General features: G+C 46.1%; 1 protein-coding gene across 12 annotated transcripts in view; it reads right to left on the bottom strand.

Annotated features, from left to right (window-relative positions):
• Window positions 1–18,270, bottom strand: part of KANSL3 (KAT8 regulatory NSL complex subunit 3) — a 45,905-nt gene extending 27,635 nt beyond the window's left edge. For 8 of the 12 annotated variants that reach the window (XR_011386484.1, XR_011386483.1, XR_011386485.1 and 5 more), the window contains exons 1-5: window positions 18,181–18,270; window positions 16,888–17,153; window positions 12,557–12,727; window positions 822–912; window positions 520–705 (exon numbers count right to left, since the gene is read on the bottom strand). Coding sequence is in view for 9 of the 12 variants with exons in the window: in XM_008253760.4 (XP_008251982.1) it covers window positions 520–705; window positions 822–912; window positions 12,557–12,727; window positions 16,888–17,108 (669 nt within the window). In the remaining 3 variants the exon portion in view is untranslated. Of the gene's footprint in view, window positions 1–519; window positions 706–821; window positions 927–12,556; window positions 12,728–16,887; window positions 17,154–17,249; window positions 18,052–18,180 lie in introns of those variants that run through there. The other 4 variants (XM_070068779.1, XM_017339911.3, XM_008253745.4 and 1 more) reach the window with 4 other exon arrangements.
• Between the last annotated feature and the right edge of the window lie 2,912 nt (window positions 18,271–21,182).

The raw sequence follows: 21,182 nt of genomic DNA, 5'->3' as shown, positions 1-21,182 counted from the left end.
TCACACAGCTGATCAGCGACAGAGCTGAGATCAGCCAGGCAATCAGCCTCCAGCACCTACACTCTGTCTCAATGAGGACAGCCCAGCATGGTCATCAACATCACAGCAAATCCTAACCCAACTGTTGCACAATACTGTCTAAGAAAGCAGGGAAACATAATGAGATATTTGTAACAAATTACAGACCAAGTGTTGCTACTGAAGACTCATCCAATGATGAAGAGAGAGGAGAAACTCACTGCCCTGTTCTGGAATCCATTCATATACCCCTCCCTAAGAAATCCTTCATCACCCCATCACAATTTGATTCACCACTCAAACCACAAGCTGTAAGGCTAGAGTGACTCTAGTTTTTAGACCCCACACCTCATCCTGGAGATGGCAGGGCTGAAGACATTCACATGAAATGACGCCCTGTCTCCTCTAGGCCGCATAGGCAATGACCCTGTCCAACCCCACATCTTGAATCCACAGAAGACGGTTATCCCCAGCAAGGGCAGGTACCAATTACAGCCTTACCTTCCCTTTCAGCGTCTGCAAAGCATCCAGGTAGGCTGCCAGCATGGGCAGACTCAAGGTCTCCACGAGGGTGGTGTGTAGCCACTGGATCAGCTTGGTGTCCCAGCTTACACTTGCCAGTGCCTGTCGCACTCTCCTCGCACACTTGTCCACGGCAACACGGCGCAGCACTGGCTCATTACAAGCCTGAAAGATAAGTGGAAGTGATAAAACACAAGAAGCATTTGGTTATGGGAAGGACAAGTGAGTCAGCAGTGAGGCCTGAGTCAGGAAGAGCCCGCCGTGGGCAGATTCTGTCTTACCCCTTCATTGGCCAGGCGGGCAAGCCGATCACACTGCAGGGCTTTGAGGGTCTTGTTGAATAGCTTGTTCTGGGCCACTGTCCAGCCAGTCCTATAATGGAAACTCTGAGGAATTAAAGTCAAACCCTAGGGACACGCCCCGAGAAGGTACACCATATACAGAAGATTATCCTGTGTTTTTCGTTCCCACTATGAAAGACTATAACTCAAATATAATTCAAATCTCAGACGACTGAGCTAAAACACAAGACCTAGATTTTGGTCCCAATCCAGCCATTGCAGCTATGTGGGGAGTGAAGCAGTGGATAGAAGAACTCTCTGGCTCACTCACTCACTCTCTGTAACTTTGCCTTTCAAATAAATAATTAAATCTCAAGACCCCAAAATACCAATATATTTATGGCCCTTCTAAGGATGACTCAAAACCCAGAAGACATAAAAGGAATAGAGGGGAGGCCTCTGGCCTAGCAGTTAAGGTGCTGGCATCCCATAAGAGAGTGACGGAATCTGCTATCCAGTTCCTGCTAACGAGGACCCTGGGAGATAGCAGTAATAGCTTTGGTAGCTGGGTCCCGGATGCCCACTTGGGAGACCCAGATTCAGGTCTGGCTCCAGGTTTAGCTCCTGACCCAGGGCCACTGCAGGCATTTGGGGAATAAACCAGAGGACTGGAGTTCTCTGTCTCTGTCTTCTCAAATAAGTAAATAAATAAGAGAGAGAGATAAAAGTAATTACATAAAAGTTTTTGAAAGGGAATAAAAAGTATCAGAAATACAGTCAAAATGGTGGGAAAACAACTGCCATTTCATTAAAAAAGAGGTGCTAGAAAATTTTTAAAAGATGAAATAATCAACAGGGAAAGAATATGGAAAGGCAGGCCACAAAAAGTGAAGTCAACTTTGCTTCAAAATTAAACAATACAAATTAAAATAATAAAATATTACTTTTCACCCCTCACATGGGTAAAAATTAAGTTTAATATGGTATTGTAAGGGTGTAAGAAAACGTATTTCTCCATATTCTGTTGCGGGAGATATAAAACTAACTTGTAAAAAGTCAATATGAAAAATCCATTTTTCCATTTTGGAAAATCAATCGAAAAACCCAAGTCAGACCCTATCATACCTCTGCTCAAAGTCCTTCAGTGGTCCCAGGAAAATCAGTTTAAAGCCAAAGTCCTCACAACAGGCTGTGGGGCCCTCACTGCCTCTCCAACCTCACCATCATGACTGCCCCTCACTTACTTTGCTTCAGCCACCTTGCATGCCCTGCCCCAGACCTTGCCATGTACACCAGGCACACCCTGCATGACAGACTGGGCACTTGCCACTCGTTCCCAATCTCAAACAATGGCTCCCTCTCTGTTCCTTCAGGTCACTGTTCAAATGTCACTTTCTCCATGGCTCTGTCTGACTCATCTTTATTTACACACCAAATCTACCCTGGGATTCCCCAGCCCTCTCTACTAGCCATATTACCACCTGACACTCTACTTTATTTGTTTGCTTTGTCTCCCTCTGCAGAATGCAAAGGCCAGGATGGTTGGGATTTTTGTCAGTTTTGTTTAAGTACTGTATCAGCTCATGAAATAGAGCATGACACACTCTGCAGAGTTAGACACCTACAACAAATGGAGGAACTGTGTGCATGCTGCATTCCAAGTTCTGTAAATAACAGGGTCCAGATTCAAACGCTCACCCTCTGCATCGTACTGAGCACCTGAGCACTGAGTAGCAGAGAGGACCACAGAAACATGTTCCTGCTCACTGGCAAATGGAGCCCTTCACTGCACCAAGCTGGTGAAGCTGCAGGGAAGCCCTTGAAAGGACAGCGAGTTTCCCTTCTTGCTTCCTATCACATTAGCATCATTCCCATCACAGCCCACCACATGAGACACTCTAATCTCTACAGCCACCACTCTAGGAACTAGTCTGGGGCTGGTGCTATGGCTCAGCAGGTTAACACCATGGCCTGAAGTACAGGCATCCCATATGGGTACGCCGGTTTGAGACCCGGCTGCTCCACTTCCAATACAGCGCTTTGCTATGGCCTGGGAAAGCAGAAGATGGCCCAAGTCCTTGGGCCCCTACCCCCATGTGGGAGACCCGGAAGAAGCTCCTGGCTTCAGATCAGTGCAGCTCTGGCCGTAGTAACCATCTGGGGAGTGAACCAGCAGATGAAAGACCTCTCTCTGCATAAATCTGACTTTCAGATAAATAAATAAATCTTAAAAAAAAAAAAAAAAAAAAAAAAAAAAAACACCACTTCTGTGCGCTGGCATTGTGGCTTAGCAGGTAAAGCCGCCATGTGTAGTGCCGGCATCCCATGTGGAAACCAGTTTAAGTCCTGGCTGCTCCACTTCCGATCCAGCTCTCTGCTATGGCCTGCGAAAGCAGTGGAAGATGTCCCAAGCGCCTGGGCCCCTGCACCCTATGTGGGAGACCCGGAAGATGCTCCTGGCACCTGGCTTCGGATTGGCCCAGCTACGGCTGTTACGGCCATCTGGGGAGTGAACCAGCAGATGGAAGACCTCTCTTTCCGCCTCTGCCTCTCTGTAACTCTGTAACTCAAATAATAAATCTTTTTTTTAAAAAAAAAACCTTCTGAATTTCCAGTTCTATAAAACTAATGGGTATAATGAACCTGTAACAATTGCATCGCAGTCTTACTGCCAGTACTGATGCTCGTTTATAGTCAACCGGGTTAAGAGATGAGAACTTCACTTCAAAGTCTGGAGCTTTCTCAAAGTCTATTAATCACATTGTAAACTTTAATTCCAAGAACAGAGAATGAGGTATAATTGATTTATGAGACATCAACAGCATTTGCAAAATTATTCCATTCTTTAGCATTTAACAGGATGTTTCCCTATTTGTTCGTCTTACTCTGTATTTATTCTGAAACCCAAAATGAGGGGAGCAAGGAAGATGATGTGAACAAAGTGGGGAAGGGTTCCAAAGCAATTGAGAAATGACTTCCATTTTGCAATGACAACTGAAATTAAATTTAAAAACCACAATGATGAAAAGTCCAAAGTCCTAGAAAAAGTTCTTAGAATTGTTGCTGAATACATAACAAAATGATCCCAAGAATTGAAACACATTCTCTATTTTGTCAGCTTCGTGGGAGGCTGGAGAATTAAGAGGGGAAAAAAATGATGTAACCCAGGATTAAGATAAAGAGCATGCAAGAGATATAATTAAGGAAAAATGTAAAAGCAAGAGACAGAATTTTAAATACAAGTCTAAACACTCAAATAGCCGATGGGAACTGTGGTGAGTCAACTGGCTCCCCACTACCTAAACCTATTCAGTTTTCATGAGTGCAAAAATGCCTTGTCTTCATTTCGTAATGAGATCAGATAATCTTTTGTTTGCCATTCTCTGATTGAAGCTGAACGATATGCTGACCTCTCATTTATCCTATTCAAAGCAGCCAAAAAGACCACACTGGTCCTGTAACAATCTGGCATTTTCAAAAGTAATCATTATTTCCCTGGCACTGTTTCAAGGAGACTAATTTAACATTAATACGACAAAAGGATTTTTTTAGAAAAAAAAAAAAAAAAAACTAGAACAGGGAATGACAAGGAATACCAGAGAATCCCAGTAAGTCATACTTCTGGGACAGGAAGGAACAAAGGAAAGAGAAAGTGAGTAGAGGGAGAGAGGAAAGAGAAAGTAACTCAGAGGTCGAGAACTGACTTCCAAGATAACCAACCCAGGATTTTTACAAAGACACACCTGAGTATAAAATTATAGAAAGTTCACGAAGGGAAAAGGTTTTTTTTTCTAGGTGAAATTCAGGAAATTCAGGCTGGGCTTCTTCCTTTTTTTTTTTTTTTTTTTTTTTATTTATTTGAAAGGCAGAGTTACAGAAAGGCAGAGGCAGAGGCAGAGAGAGAGAGATCTTCCACCCGCTGGTTCACTCCCCAGATGGCCGCAACGGCTGGAGCTGGGCTGATCCAAAGCCAGGATCTTCTTCTAGGTCTTCCACAAGGGTGCAGGGGCCCAAGGACTTGGGCCATCTTCCACTACTTTCCCAGACCATAGCAGAGAGTCGACTGGAAGTGGAGCAGCTGGGACTCAAACCGGTGCCCATATGGGATGCTGGCACCGCAGGCGGCAGCTTTACCCACTACACCACAACACCAGCCCCCAGATTGTGTTTCAAGATAAGACAGCCTGCTTCCTGACACTAATTCTCTTACTCACATGTTGGAAATGTCCTGAAATCCATTTAGGCAATGCTAAGAAAAGTGTCCAAATTTATTTTGTGGGGCCAGTGCTGTATCTATATGGTGAGTGACCCAGCGGGTAAAGATCTCTCCTTCTCTCTGTAACTTTCAAATAAATAAATAGGGCCTGGGCCTCCGCCTGCAGCACCAACATGCCATGTGGGCGCCAGCTCATGTCCCGGGTGCTCCTCTTCTATTGCTCCTGATCGGCCCAGCTCTGGCTATAACAGGTATTTGAGGATTGAACCAGCACATGGAAGACCTTTCTGTTTCTCCCATTCTCTGTGACTCTATCTCTCAAATAAAGAAATAAATCTTAAAAAAATTAAAATTTAAAAAAATCTTAAAAAATAGAATTTTGTTAGGAGCCAGCATTGTGGCGAAGCCAGTAAAGCTGCTACCTGCAACACCAGTATCCCACATGGGTGCATGTTCCTGTCCCAGCTGCTCTACTTATAATTCAGCTCCCTGCCAATGGCTTGGGAGAAGCAGTGAAGATGGCCTAAGTGTTTGGGACCCTGATAGCCACATGGGAGACCCAAAAAAATCTGGTTCCTGGCTCCGGCCTCGCCCAGCCCTGGCCATTGTGGCCATCTGGGGAATGAACCAGTGGATGGAAGATTTCTCTCTCTGTAACTCTGACTTTCAAAATAGATAAATAAATCTATTTTTTTCTCAGAAGTAATATTTTGTTAAATGTCTTTCAAAACTGTGCATACAATGAAACTCACCCATTTGACAAACATCTAGAGGAAAAAAAAGGTTGACCAACATCTTCAAGACTGTATCACCATGCCAGTAAATGCCAATCATTTTCAAAGTCCCTTCAAGTTGCATGACTGTGTCAGACAGACATAAAAACATTTTCTAAACCCAGTCATCCAATTTCCTCTATAAGAAGATGAACCATAACTATTTAAGGGTTTGGGGCCATACAGTCTCTGCCACAATGTTTGACTTTGTAGATATGGTGCAAAAGCAGCCTTGGATAATACCTAATGAATAGACATGACTATATTCCAATAAAACTTTATGGACACCCACATTTTTATTTCATACATCAGGAAATTTTTTTTTTTTTTTTTTTTTTTTTTGACAGGCAGAGTGGACAGTGAGAAAGGTCTTCCTTTTGCTGTTGGTTCACCCTCCAATGGTCGCCACAGCTGGTGCGCTGCAGCCGGCGCACCGCGCTGATCCGAAGGCAGGAGCCAGGTGCTTCTCCTGGTCTCCCATGGGGTGCAGGGCCCAAGCACTTGGGACATCCTCCACTGCACTCCCGGGCCACAGCAGAGAGCTGGCCTGGAAGAGGGGCAACCGGGACAGAATCTGGCGCCCCAACCGGGACTAGAACCCGGTGTGCCAGTGCCGCAAGGCAGAGGATTAGCCTAGTGAGCCGCGGTGCCGGCCAGGAAATCTTTTTTTTTAAAGGTTTATTTTATTTATTTGGAAGACAGAGTTACAGAAAGAAGCAGAGACAGAGAGAGAAAGAGAGAAAGAGATCTTCCATCTGTTGGTTTACTCCCCAAATGGCCACAATGGCTGGAACTGAGCATATCAAAAGACAGGAGTAGGAGTTTCTTCCAGGCCTCCCACAACGGTGCAGGTGCCCAAGGACTTGGGCTGTCCTCCACTGCTTTCCCAGGCCACAGCAGAAAGCTGGATCAGAAGTGGAGCAGCTGGGGTACTAGAACTGGCACCCATATTGGATGCCGGCACTGCAGGCCAGGGCTTTCACTTGCTGTGCCATGGTGCCAGACGCAGGAAAAATTTTTTGCAAACACTTAAAAATGTAAAAACCACTCTTGGCACATGGACCAAGATTTGGCCCACAGGTCAATTGGACAATTCCTGATCTATACAATTACTTCAAGCAGAGAGGGATACTTAAACTACTTTACAAAATATCAGCCATTACTAGAGAAAGCCAGAATCAGGTTGGGTAGGGGCTTAATTTTCTATAGAGTTATCTGGAGGCAGTTTTGTTTGTCCATTTGTTTGAAGATTTATTTATTTACTTGAAAGTCAGAGTTATAGAGAGGGGGAGACAGAGAAAGAGAGAAAGAGATATCTTCCATTCCTGGCTCATTTCCCAGATGGCTGCAACAGCCAGGGCTGGGAGCTTCATCCAATTCTCCCACATGGGTGTCAAGAGCACAAACACTTGGGCCATCTTCTGCTGCCTTTCCCAGGCCATTAGCAGGAAGTTGGATCAAAAGTGGAACAGCTGGGACTTGAACCTGTGCCCATATGGGATTGCAGGAGGAGGCTTTACCTGCTAGGACACAACAGTGGCCTCTGGAGGCAGTTTCCATTGAAATAATTCAAGAGGGGGAAAAAGAACCCAAAGGGAAATTACATTTGTGACTCCACAGATGAAGGACAATCAGTAAGTTCTCAAGGGAGAAAAAAACTCAAGAGTTCTCCAGACCTATCCTATAGTCAGTCAGTAGAGTTCGTGATGTGGGAAACTGTAATTTTACATGACTTTATACAACAAGAAAGGAAGCAGCAATTTAACAATCAAGTCAAAAGGAAAGAATGGCAACAAGATGATTATAATCAGAGCAAAGGGAACTCCAAACCCCAAATAGGGACAGGGTCATCAAATGGTGACCTCTGTGAAGCTGAAGCTAGTCAATACCATCAAATAATGAAATGGGTCATGTGTAAAAATGACCCACCTGAAGTAATGGTTTCTAAGTCTGTTGCTAATGAGAAAACATACTCAAAATCTCATCAAACACTAAAAAAAAAAAAAAAAAAAAAAAAAAAATCTGAAATAAACTGAGCTCTGTTAAATCTTACCAATCTAGGGAAACATCACAATGAAAGGATGGAGGTCCACATGGAGACTACAGAAAAATAGGCCAAAGATAAGAATTTGTCTGTTGAGGCAGACATTTGATGCAGCGTTTTAAGATGCGGTTTGCGAATGCACCCAAGTGGGAGATCTAGATATAGTTCCTGGCTCCTGGCTTTGGCTTGGCCTACCCTTGGCTGCTGTGGGCATTTAGGAAGTAAACCAGTAGGTGGAAGATCTCATACCAGGGTGCCTGGGTTCAAGTCCTGGCTCTATTTCTGATTCCAGCTTCCTGTAATATACACGCAGGGAGGCAGTAGATAATGGCCAGGCTACCCAAGGACCTCTTCTGTTTCATAAACATCTTTCTCCTTATAAATTTAAAAATGGTTTTTATATGTATTAAGTCTCTATTGACTTTGACAAGCATGAATAGTCTCCAAAACCCTCTTAATCATAATCATGGGTAAACTGATAAAAAATATCACAGAGTTCTACACATTTTCTGAAATTTCAAACTGAGGACAAGGCAATGGACAATACCACAAAGGGATACATAACCACCTGAAGAGCACTTAGCTGAGCCACCATTAACTGCTCTTACTCTTTTTACTGCCCTTAACACAAAGGATCCAGTAGTTGGAAATACTGGGCCCTGGAGTTAGATTGATCAGTTTGAACAAATTCCTGCTCAATCACTTCCTAAGGTTTGTTCAACTTCTTAAGCTTAGTTTCTTCATCTTATTAAAAAAAAAAAAGATGGGGCCGGCACCGTGGCTCACTCGGCTAATCCTCCACCTGTGGCGCCGGCACCCCAGGTTCTATTCCCAGTCGGGGCACTGGGTACTAGGCCTGGTTGCTCCTCTTCCAGTCAAGCTCTCTGCTGTGGCCCGGGAGGGTAGCGGAGAATGGCCAAGTGCTTGGGTCCCTGCACCCGCATGGGAGACCGGGAGGAAGTACCCAGCTCCTGGGTTCGGATCGGCGCAATGCCAGCCGTAGTAACCATTAGGGGAGTGAACCAACAGAAGGAAGACCTTTCTCTATGTCTCTCTCTCACTGTCTATAACTCTCTCTGTCTCTCTCATTGTCTAACTCTACCTGGCATAAAAAAAAAAAAAAGGTGGGATAGCTGTCATGACATAGTATGCTAAGACAGAGCTTAGGATGTCCAAATCACACACAGAAAACCCCTGGCTACAGTCCAGGCTACTCCATGCTTCCTACCCAGCTTCTTGCTGGTGTGCAGGGAAGCGGTGGATAGCCCAAGTACTTAGGTACCTGCACCCAAGTGGAGATCTGGATATAGTTCCTGGCTCCTGGCTTTGGCCTGCCCTACCTTTGGCTGTTGTGGGCATTTAGGAAGTAAATCAGTAGATGGGAGATCTTTTCACTCTCTCTCTGCTTCAAATAAATAAATAATTTTTAAAAAATAAGAGTTGAAAGAGGAATGTATCTTCTACTGTAAGAGTTGCTAGAGAATTAAAAGGAAGAATATCTGTGAAGTACTTAGTACCTACTTGGTACCTAGAAAGCACTCAACAAATGGTAATTCATTTATTACTATCCTTGTTATTAATTTTTTATTAACTGTAATAAACCCTTTTGCTAAATTCAGTGACTCCAGCAATATTCCAGTAGCTGATCTTCACCCACAACAGTTTTCCTCTTGATCCTCTGAAGAACATGTCCCCTTTTTAGGGTACAGCATTAATTCCAATTCAAGACCCAACCAACTTCTCCACAAGCTCTTCTTCACAGAACTACTCCTCCTGCAACAGCTCCCATCCTCATCACATACGCATCCATTTAATCTCAGTCCTTCCAACCAGCCTCGTCAATCAGACTAATCACCTCAAGCTTCCCTACCCTCTCCCTACTCCTTTCTCTTGTTATTATGAAATAACAGGTCTCCAACATTATGACCAACTCCTGATGTAAGGAGTAACATTCTTTTACATATGGTACAGATGTATAAACAGATTTAGATAGCCATCAAGAAAATGAGATGTCACTTTATACCCAGAATAGTTATAATATTTTGGGAGAGAGAGATAAATAGTAACTGTTGGCAAGGATGGAGAGAAATCAGATCATCAAAATGGAGGGCTGGTGTTGTGGCTCAGAGTGTTAAGCCACCACCCACAATGCCAGCATCCTATACAGGTGCCAGTTCAAGTCCCAGCTACTTCACTTCAATCCACTTCCCTGCTAATGTGCCCAGAAAAGCAGTGAAAGATGGCCAAAGTGCTTGGGTCTCTGCACCCACCTGGGTGACCCAGATGATGTGCTCCTGGCTCTTGGCTTTGGCCTGGCACAACCCTAGCCACTGCAGCCATTTGAGGAGTAAACAAGAGAATGGAAGATTTCTGTCTGCAACTCTGCCTTTCAAATAAATAAAACAAATCTTTAAAAAGAATTTAAATAGTAAAGCCATTTTGGAAAACAGTCTGGTAGGTCCTCAAAAGTTAAATACAGGGGCTAGCACTCTGGCATTGCAACGCCAGCCCCAAAGTGATGCAGTGCCAGCATCCCATATGGGTGCTGGTTTAAGACCCGGCTGCTCCACTTCTGATCCAGCTCTCTGCTATAGCCTGGGAAAGCAGCAGAAGATGGCCCAAGTCCTTGGGCCCCTGCAACCTTGTGGGAGATCCAGGGGAGGCTCCTGGCTTGTGCCTTCAGATCAGTCCAGCTCCTACCACTGCAGCCATTTGGGGAGTGAACCAGCAGATGGAAGACCTCTCTCTCTGCCTCTGCCTCTCTGTAATTTTGCCTTTTAAATACAATAAATAAATCTTTAAAACAAAAAAAAATTAATACAGGGTTATTACACAATCCAGTAATTCCACTCCTAGTTATATATCCAAGAGAATTCTAAACAGACATCTATAAAAAACTTGCACATGAATGCTCATTAACAGCCTTGTAGCAGCCAAAAAGTAGAAGCAATCCATTTCTAGCAACTGATCAACAGGTAAATAAAATGTGGGGAATACATGCAATGGACAATCTCTCAACAACAAAACAGAATTCAGCAATAATCAGGAAGTACTGATATATGCTATAGCATAGATGAACCTTGAAAATACTACATGAGGGGCCAGCACTGTGGCGCGGTGGGTTAATCCTCAGCCTGCAGAGCCAGCATCCTACATGGGTGCCGGTTCTAGTCCCAGCTGCTCCTCTTCCAATCCAGCTCTCTGCTATAACCTGGGAAAGCAGTAGAAGATGGCTCAAGTCCTTGGGCCCCTGCACCTGTGTGGGAGACTGGAGGAAGCTCCTGGCTCCTGGCTTCAGATAGGCACAGTTTTGGCCATTGCGGCCATTTGGGAAGTAAACCAGCGGATGGAAGACCTTTCTGTCTCTCCTTTTCACTGTCTAACTCTAACTCTCAAATAAATAAATAAAATCTTTAAAAAAAAAAAGAACATTATAACAAAAAAGAAGAAAACACTGTATGAAAGAAACCAGACACATAGCTTCTTGGCCTTTTGGGTAAGATCAAGCAAAAGAAACCAGACACAAAAGAACACATTATTGAATGATTCCATTTACATGAAATGTCCAGTATAGGCAAATCTAGAGACAGAAAGGACACTGATGGTTCCCGGGCCTGGAGGAACTGGGAGGAAATGGGGAGTTAATAAGTACAGTCTCTTTCTCAGGGAGATGGCAATATTCATCAAATTGTGGTGACAGGTGCAATACTCTGAATATACTAAAAACTACTAACTGTACACATCAGATGAGTAAAGTGCATGGCACGTAAATATCTCTATAAAGCTGTTATGTAATGATAAATAAATGTTGTCAAGTGAGTATGGACAAACAACACGGAGAGAGAAGTTGAATCTCCTGGGAGAACAAGGAAATGTGGGAACAAAACTAGCCAGAAAACACATGAAAATGGGCTTAGGTATGTCCTCAAACCATAGATTGGGAGAAGGCATTTGGCCTTGGGGTTAAGATGCCCACATGCCATACTGCATTATCTGGGTTTGATTTCTGGCTTCAGCTCCTGATTCTAACTTCCTGCCAATGCAGACCCTGGGAAGAAGCAAAACCCAAGGAGTTGGGTTTCTACCACCCACACAGAAACGTGGTTTGAATTCTTGGTCCCTGTGCCAGTCCCAACCACTGAATGCATCTGGGGAGTGAATCAATGAATGGGAGTTCTCTCTCTGTCTCTTAAGGTAAGTAAGTGAAAACTAAAAACAAAAAACAAGGAAAAGAAACAACATTGCACATCTACTTTAAAAGCCACTCAAACATCTGTTAGTTTTTCCTATAACTCCAAAACCTTTTTTACTTTCCTCGTTATTGACCATATAAACACGTATCTTATATTTAATGTACATTTAATTTTTTTGTAGTCTGGGTGGCCCTATATGATGACTGTTCTATATAAGTAACTGAGCTTATCATACCTATCAAATTCAATTCATTTGTTTGTTCAACAAACATTTATTACATATGTACTGTATGCCAGGCAGAGTCCTAGGGGCAGAGATGACTGACAGGCAAGTCCTGCTCTCAAAGAGTTCACAGAACAGTGCACTGAGAGTTATAATGCAGAGACTGTGTGACTACAAATGAAATCAGCTCCCAGTAAATGTGTGTCAATGAAGATGACAATACAAAATAATTGTAGGAAGGTAACCATCAACCTTGAGCGAGCCACCTTCCTGAAGAAGGGCCTACCTGTTGACATGCTCCTCCCAGTCCTCAGGAGGGGGAGGGGCATCCGCGTCCGTCCTGGCGAAGATGACATGCCGCTCACACTCGTTCATCACGCTGCGAGCCTTCTGGTTGTCATAGAGTGGAACAGGGGTGGACGTGATGGTCTCCACATCTATTGGGACGTCTGATTCACTGTAAACAGGTGAGGAAATAGAAGCAGGCCACGTGTACTTCACACAACACAAATGTTTAATAATCATCAGGTTGTCAAAAAATAACTCTTTAATACAGTCAGCTTTAAATTATGTTTAAGAACATTATCTGTAAGAAAATTTGGAGTCAAAGACATTTCCCCCACATTGGTCTACACCTCTGCCTTCTCTGACATGTTGGTATGTGCTGGAGGAACACAAAGTTGTTTTAAAATGAATCTGTGCAAAAAGTAACCAACAGATAGTAAAAAGACAAATATATTCCATAAGCAAACAGCTGATGAGCTAAACATGCTGTCCAATAAAGTAGCTATAAGCCATCCACTTAAAGAAATTTAATAAAAACAAATAGAATTGAAAACTCAGTCCCTCCATCACACTAGCCACATGTCATATTCTCAATAGATCCTTCTGATTACTTGCCACAGTGCTGGCTATCACAGGTACAGAACACTTCCGTTACTGCCAAAATTTCTGTTAGACAGTGCTGGTTTAGAGTTTCAAATTATTCATATAAACCTTCCCTTTCATTAACAAGTTAACCAATATTTAACAATATGCTTGTAAAAGCCTGTGATTGCCTAAGATAAAACACCTAAAATGAAGACATCTTAGCTGTTTAATTCAGCTTGTACAGAGCCTAGAAGAGAAATATAAATGGGCATGTGAAGGACCTTTCATATTTTAAAATGACTTCAATGAAATCCTAGCAGCACAATGGTCCTTTCCCAGTTCACGGTACATGGCACCAACTTTGTCAACTGATAATAAGCCAATCAAATTGGCCTACTGGCTGTCTATCAAACATTATGTTCACTTTCTGACCTCAATGATCTTCCTGCATCCATACCCAATGACTAGAATAATTACATCATTATGAAACAAAGTAAAATAATATGCAGCTAGATTTGGTGGTGGACAGAAGAGCTGATTATCTTCTCTGGGCAGACTTTGGGCCAGGCAGCTGAACATGTCTGCCTAAAAGAGAACTCTTGATTCTACCACCCCAAACCTCGCTTCCCTGAGTCTTTCCCAGCTCATGGCACCACAAAGCTACTCAAGTCAGAAATCTAAGAATCATCCTAAGTTTACCCTCCTCCTTAGCTCTGACCCATCTTTCCAATTCACCACAGTAGGTCCACTTGGTTCTATCAAATTTACCTCAAGGCTATCCACTTTTCTCCATTTGTATTGTTTCCACCTTGATCCAAGCCACCATGATTTTTGACCCATTCTCAGACCACTCCAATGGCCTCCTCACTAGTCTTCTAAATTCCACTCTTGCACTATAAGCAATTCAATGAAAATTCAGAGTGATCATTCTTCTTTTCAAGATTTATTTTATTTTATTTGAAAGAGGTAGAGAGGGGGCGGGAGGGGGGAAGGGGAGGTGTGTCTTTCATTGCTGGTTCACTCCCTAAATGGCCACAACAGCTGCAGCTGAACAAATCTGAAGTCAGGAGCCAGGAGCTCCTTCCAAGTCTCCATGTAGGTGCAAGGGCTCAAGGACTTAGGCCATCTTCAACTGCTTTTCCAGGCCACAGCAGAGAGCTGGATCAGAAGGAGAGCAGCCCACATGGGATGCCTGCACTGCAGGCTGGGGCTTTAACCCGCTGCACCACAACGCCAGCCCCAAAGTGATCATTCTAAAACAGAAACTAGATCTCATTCTTAGAATCAAATTCCTGTATGAGGTAGTCTTGTCAATTTCTCCCTATCTTCTACTCTCATCCTTAATGCCAAAATACTACAAACCGCAGTGGCCTAAGTTTCTAGAACATGCCAAATTCTCATTGTTAGGGCCTATATATGGAGAAAGGATTTGTAAGAGAAAATGATTTTCTAAGTACCAAAACAATCAATTCCACAGAATATCATTTTAAAAAAAAAGGTCATGGGGGGAGCCAACATTTCAGCACTCCACCTGAGATGCCAGCCCCCCATATGAGCACCCGTTTGAGTCCTGGCTGCTCCACTTCCAACCCAGCTCCCTGGAAGTACTTGGGCACCCAAAATCCATGTGAGAGACCCGGATAGGCTTGATGGGAGTTCCTTGGCTCTTGTCTTTGGCATGGCACAGAAACACCTAGTGCAGCCACAGGACTTTCAAGATCAACAAGAAATACTACACAATACAGAGAAAAAGATTTCAAATTCTATTTAAAGGAACTTTTCAGTTATGCCCCAGGCCAGTCTATTACTGTATATTATTGCCTACAGTAACAGCTCCCGAGCCTAGTACAACCAAAAAAGCCAACAAAATACTAAGGTTGTTGGGAAATTAAATACAAAACATTATTCTACATGTGTTTAGAACAAACATCAAGGCACCTCTGGTTCATTAAGGCTCGACGACAGGATCTAAAGAGGCAAAATACAGGTACTGGCACAGGGGGTTAAGCAACTGCTTGAAACTGGCATCCCATTTGGGAGCGCTAGTTCAAGTCCTAGCTGCTCTGCTTCTGATCTAGCTCCTTGCTTGTGGGAAAGCCACAGAAAATGGCCCAAGTACTTGGGCCCCTGCCATTCACATGAGAAACTGGAGTTCTCAACTCCTGGCTTTACCCTGGCCAAGCCCCAGCTATTGTAGCCATTTGGGGGAGTGAACCAGCTCTCTGTTTCTCTGCCTTTCAAAGGAAGGACAGAAGGCAGGGAGGAAAAGTAAGAAATGAAAAATACAAGCCATCTCTCAACGAAACTAAAATCCATGTTTGAGGAAAAGGTTAAACATTAGGTAAGATTAAAAACACCAATGGGGCGGGGGTGGGGGGAGTTCCAGGCTCCCGACTTCGGCATGACCTAGTCCCGCCTGTTGTAGCCGTTTGAGAAGTGAACCAGCATATGGAAGACCTCTCTAACTCTGCCTTCCAAATAAATAAAAATAAATATATTTTAAAAAGAGCATGGTGGGGCTAGTGCTGTGGCATAGCAGGTAAAGCCGACACCTTCAGTGCCGGCATCCCATATGGGCATCTGCCTGCTATACTTCCGATATAGCTCTCTACTATAGCCTGGGAAAACAGTGGAAGATGGCTCAAGTCCTTGGGCTCCTGCACCCATGTGGGAGACTCAGAAGAAGCTCCTGGCTCCTGGCTTTCAATTGGCACAGCTCCAGCCATTGCTGGCCATCTGGGGAGTGAACCAGCAATGGAAGATCCCCCCGCCCTGGCCTCTGCCTCTCTGTAACTCTGCCTTTCAAGTAAATAAATAAATCTTAAAAAAAAAAAAAAAAAAAAAAGAGCATGGTTTGATTATCGGAATAAAGCATATCAATAAATCTTGAAATGTGAGGAATTCCTTAAAGCTCAAAAGAACTATCAAACAGATCTCATCTAATGTAACTGTGTCACTTATCACCTGGTAAGTTTATGAAACTTCCTAACTCTAAGATAGGCAAGCTGAAAATATAATTAGACCTAGGAGGGGTTTAGACGATTAACTCATGAATGACAGACAGGTCTGTAACACACTGAGAGAGAAAGCAACATCCTGGGTATGTGCTCCTAATCTGTGTGTGTGAAGCCAGGGAAAGCAAAATTCACTACCATAAAAAAGCTACTGTTGCTACTGTCCAAGAAGCCACCGGACTAAAGTGAAAGGGATCTTATCCCGGATGGCAGTTTTTTAAAAATCAACTTCTCAGTCTTTCTTCACCAGTATAATCCTCTTCAGTTTCCATTTGACCCAAGTTCTATTATCTAAGACTCGGGTGGGGAACGTCTAGCCTGCAGGCGGTAAAGGCCTGGGAAATCCTTTGGTCTGGTTCTGCCTAGGTAACCCGCAGGCAAGACTCAGAATTCAACAAGTCTGTGGAAGGCTAATTTTTAAGCTGATAATTTTATATGGCCCATGATCGATGATATAAGTATGCAAACAGCCCTTGGCAGAAAAGAGCTTCCCCACCCAAGGCTGTTTGCTTTCCCTGGGATATTTTGCTTTCCTAACTCTTGTCAGGCACCATGAATGCACACGTCCATATCCTTGTGTTGCTTTACAGAGACGGTTGAGTTAAACATCCACACTCTCCAGACAATGCCCCCCAATCAGCCCTAAGAAAAAATCACCTCTCATCCCCCAACCAGCTGATCACTGCCCACTTAGGGCAGTGTCAGCCCCTAAGAGAAAAGAGCCCAAACTCACATGGTGGTTTCGTGTTGTCGCCGGGGAGTAACAAAGAGCATGCGTGTGGGGCGGGCACTACTCGCGTCGGGGTGGGCACTCCACGGCTTAGCATAGCTATGATCCAGAAAAACCAGGTCCAGCTCCCGTTCATGCACTGAAAGCTGGAAGAGCAGCGAGGTGCCCATGCGCCGAGCTGAAGTCTGGAAGTCTCTCTCCCCACCCCGGTGGGCCATGTCCATAGACGGGCAGCAAGGTCAAGGCATGGGCAACTGCATGCTCGCCACCTGTGGTGCAAAGTTTCCGTTTAGGTCAATTTATTTTAAATTCCTCCCAGCCTACACCCGCGAATATGCTCACTTTTGTGACCTGCTCATACCCACCATAGGGAGGGTTCCTGAGATCCCACACCACTGCCCAAAATGGCTATGACGCCACGACTTGCTCCATATCCAAGCTCGAACAAAACTGGACCACTGCAGAGCTGACTGATTCCACGGTTCGCGGGGACCTCACAGAGACAGGCACTGAACTTGCGTGGTCAGCACCAAATTCTTCTATGTGGGTGGGAGGGGTCTTAGCAAACAACAGGATATACAAATACGAATTCTTTAAAAGCTGAGGGCCTCTTTCTGCCCACCACGGAGGGTGAACCCGAGTGCGGGCACCAATGGAAAAGCAGGCCAGTGGTGGAGGGCAGGGGGTGGGGGGGACCTCCAAGACGCTCATCTCAGCCAGGGCCCCCTTCCTCAAGTCTCCACTGTCCCGCGTTAAACCAAAGTTTTGCAAACTACTTCGTAACAGCCTGGGTTTTCTTCAACAGAAAAACGAGGGTCTCCCCGCCCCCCACCCGCGCCAGGCCTGGGACAACATGACAGCCTGGAAGCCCTTTCTCTCCCCCGAGGTAGCAAACCGCCCGGTACTCCAGGCACCTGGAGGGGTTCCCGCCACTGAACCGCAAAGCGGCCCACGTTGGACGCAGGGCTTAGGAGTCCCATTTTACAGACCAAGCCGCCGGCTAAGAGAATTAAAGCGACCTGGCCAAGGTCACCGAGAGTTCGCGACGAGGAGGAGCCGCCTGGCACCCGCCCCCCACTCCCGCGGGCCGGGCCAGGCGCCCGCGTCACGGCGGCCCAAACGCGGTCCCCGCCCGCCCCCGGCCCAACCCGCCCGCTCGTCCCTGCCCCGGCCTCCAGCGCCAACTACCCGCATGCCCCGGCAGCCCCGAGGCCCTGGCCGCGGCCCCCACCCGCCCCGGCCGCGGCCGCGACCCCCACGGCCCGCCACCCCCACAGGGGCCGACCCTTCTCTCACCCGCGGTCGCCCGGCCGCGCGCTCGGCCCGGGCCTGCCGCTTGCGCGCGTGCGCGGTGCCGCCTCCACGCCCCGGCGCTCCCGGCTCCGGGGAAAACACGGAAGCAGATCGCTGCCGGGGAAGGGAGGGGCGGCGAGCGGCAAGGCCCGGAGAGGCGCGGGGCGGGGCGGGGAATGCGCGCTCGTCTCGAGGCTGGAGATGGCGGGAAAGTGAGGCCGAAGGACGAAGCTGGCTGCTACAGCCGCTCCCAGCCCAAGGGGTCCCTCGGCCTGTGATGGCCGCCCCGAGGGGAAGGGGGGAGGGCGCCAGACCTCCCACTCCCTGAATTTACTTGTTAGGGGTTTGCTCTTAGCCACAGAAACCACCACAATAAAGATAGATTATAAGGAATAAAAAGGTGCATTGGTTCAAAAACTGCTCTTTAAAAAAAAAAAAAAAACCCTTATCAAAAACAGATGAGGAAAATTTAAAGAAAAACGTCTGTTCGGAGCTTCGCTGAGTGGTGTTGGTTCTTATAATAGGGAACCTGCCCTAAAGGAAGCGGGCTTTGGAGCCACAGTTAGGACAATGTTAGGACAATGCAATACCAGCATCCCCTCTGGAGTGCCTGGCTTTGAACTCTTGACTCTGGATTCCAGCTTCCTGCTGATGCGCACCCTGGGAGGTACCAGGTGATGGCTCACGCACCTGGGTGTCTGCTGCCCCCGTGGAAGACCCTGAGTGAGTCCCCAGCTCCCACCTCTGTCCTGCTCATGGCATGGATCATGTCTCCTTGTCCAGCGAATCCACGCTGTATACGCCACTCGCCATTTCTTCCTGTTCGCATGTGTCTCAATTACTAGAGCAGTCGTGGAGAACTGGAAAGCTTGTGTGCAAGTCACTTCTCTTTGACTTAACAATGGTTCCAAAAGAGTTCCGCGCTGGCAATTTGGATATGCCACACAGCAGGCACCTTAAGTGCATCTTTTTTAAGTGAAAAAGTGAAAGTTCTCTACTCAATAAGTAAAGAAAAAATTGTATGCTGAGATTGCTAAGATCTATGGTAAGACAGAATCTTGTGAAATTGTGGAGAAGGAATATAAATATATATATATATATATATTTGACAGACAGAGTTAGACGGTGAGAGAGAGATAGTGAGAAAGGCCTTCCTTCAGTTGGTTCATCCCCAAAATGGCCGCCACGGCCAGAGCTACGCCAATCCAAAGCCAGGAGTCAGGTGCTTCTTCCTGGTCTCCCATGCGGGTGCAGGGCCCAACCTCTTGGGCCATCCTCCACTGCCCTCCTGGGCCACAGCAGAGAGCTGGACTGGAAGAGGAGCAACCGGGACTAGAACCCGGCACCCATATGGGATGCTGGCACCACAAGTGGAGGTTTAACCAAATGAGCCACAGTGCCAGCCAAAGGTATATTGTTTTAATTGTTCTATTTTGTTCTTATTGTTGTTAATTTCTTACTATGCCCAATTTATAAATTAAACTTTATCATAGAAAAAAAACATAGTTTATATAGGGTTGGTACCATCCTGCGATTCAGCCCTTCAGAGGGAGCCTCGGGGTGCATCCGAGGACAAGGGATGACTGCTGTCCTGGTACAGGTAGAAACAGAGGAGGTCTTGCTTGCTGGGCTCGTGTTGGAGCTGAGATTACAACCCTCCAGACCCGACCTCTACCCTGAACTGCCTCCCCTTCATTGTTTTTTTCTTTTCTTTCTTGAAAGACGAGAGAGAGATTTTTCCATTTGCTGGAATTCTGCAGAAAGTTAAAACACAGAATTACTGTAGGACCTAGCAAGCCCATGCCCAAGTTTATACCCAAGAGACCTGGAATATATGTCCACACAAAAACAACGTATGCATGCTCAGTGTAGCATTATTCACAATAGCTAAAATATGAAACAATCAGAACAGATGTTGTACAGTGGGTTAACTCACTGCTTGGGACGCCCACATCCCATTCCGAGCACCTGGGATGCAGTCCTGTCTCTGCTTCCCATTCACTGTCTGCTACGGCCTAGCCTGGGAGCAGCAGATGCTGGCTCCCTGTCACCCACATGGGAGACCCAAATGGAGTTCCAGGCTCCTTAGAACTGCCCATGCTCTGGCTATTGCAGGCATTTGAAAAGGGAACCAGCAGATGGAAGATATCTCTCTCTCTCTCTCTCTCTCCCGCCCCCCCCCCCATTGCTCTGCCTTTCAAACAAATAGATATTTATCTATTTTTAAAAAACATATGGAAACTGCGGCCGGCGCCGCGGCTCAATAGGCTAATCCTCCGCCTTGTGGCGCCAGCACGCCGGATTCTGTCCCGGTTGCCCCTCTTCCAGGCCAGCTCTCTGCTGTGGCCAGGGAGTGCTGTGGGGAGCAACTCGGACTAGACTGTTACTGGAATTAAGACTTATTCTATGCATCTGCTCTCCCACAATATGGCGCTGAGAAGGAAGTAAACAACTTCTACGCAGCTGCCTCTCGCCAACTTGAGTGATGACCTGCAGGAGCTGATCCTGCTCCTGATTGGAGGAGAGCAGCGTACTCGGCGTGTGGGTAGCAGAGTTGGGGTTGGTGGAAGAGGACTATAAAGGAGGAGAGAGACAACATGCACCAGGAACATCTATCTGAAGGAACACCTGTGCAGCCCCGGAGAGAGCCGGCCGGTGGTGTGCCGCTCCCCCGCGGAAGTGGGGAAAGTGGCCAGGGGGAACCGCCCTTCCACGGAGGTGGGAGGGACGGCAGCCAACCTGGGAAGAACCAGCAGCAAACCCGGGGAGGGCCGAGCAGACGAAAGAACAATGCAGGGTCCTGTGTCGTTCCTCCACGAAGAGGGGGAGCGACATAATGGTGCCGTGACTCGGATATGAAGCCTAGGCAGGGTTTAGTGTCGTTCCTCCATGAAGAGGGGGAGCGACAGAGTGCAGTGGAGGATGCCACCCCATGGGAGACCAGGAAAAGCACATGGCTCCTGGCTCCTGCCATCGGATCAGCGCGGTGTGCTGGCCGCGGCGGC

This window comes from Oryctolagus cuniculus, chromosome 2 (genome assembly GCF_964237555.1).
Source record: "Oryctolagus cuniculus chromosome 2, mOryCun1.1, whole genome shotgun sequence".
Lineage (NCBI taxonomy): Eukaryota > Metazoa > Chordata > Mammalia > Lagomorpha > Leporidae > Oryctolagus > Oryctolagus cuniculus.
Note: the sequence above shows the minus strand (reverse complement) of the source record. Positions and strands in the feature narration are given on the sequence as shown.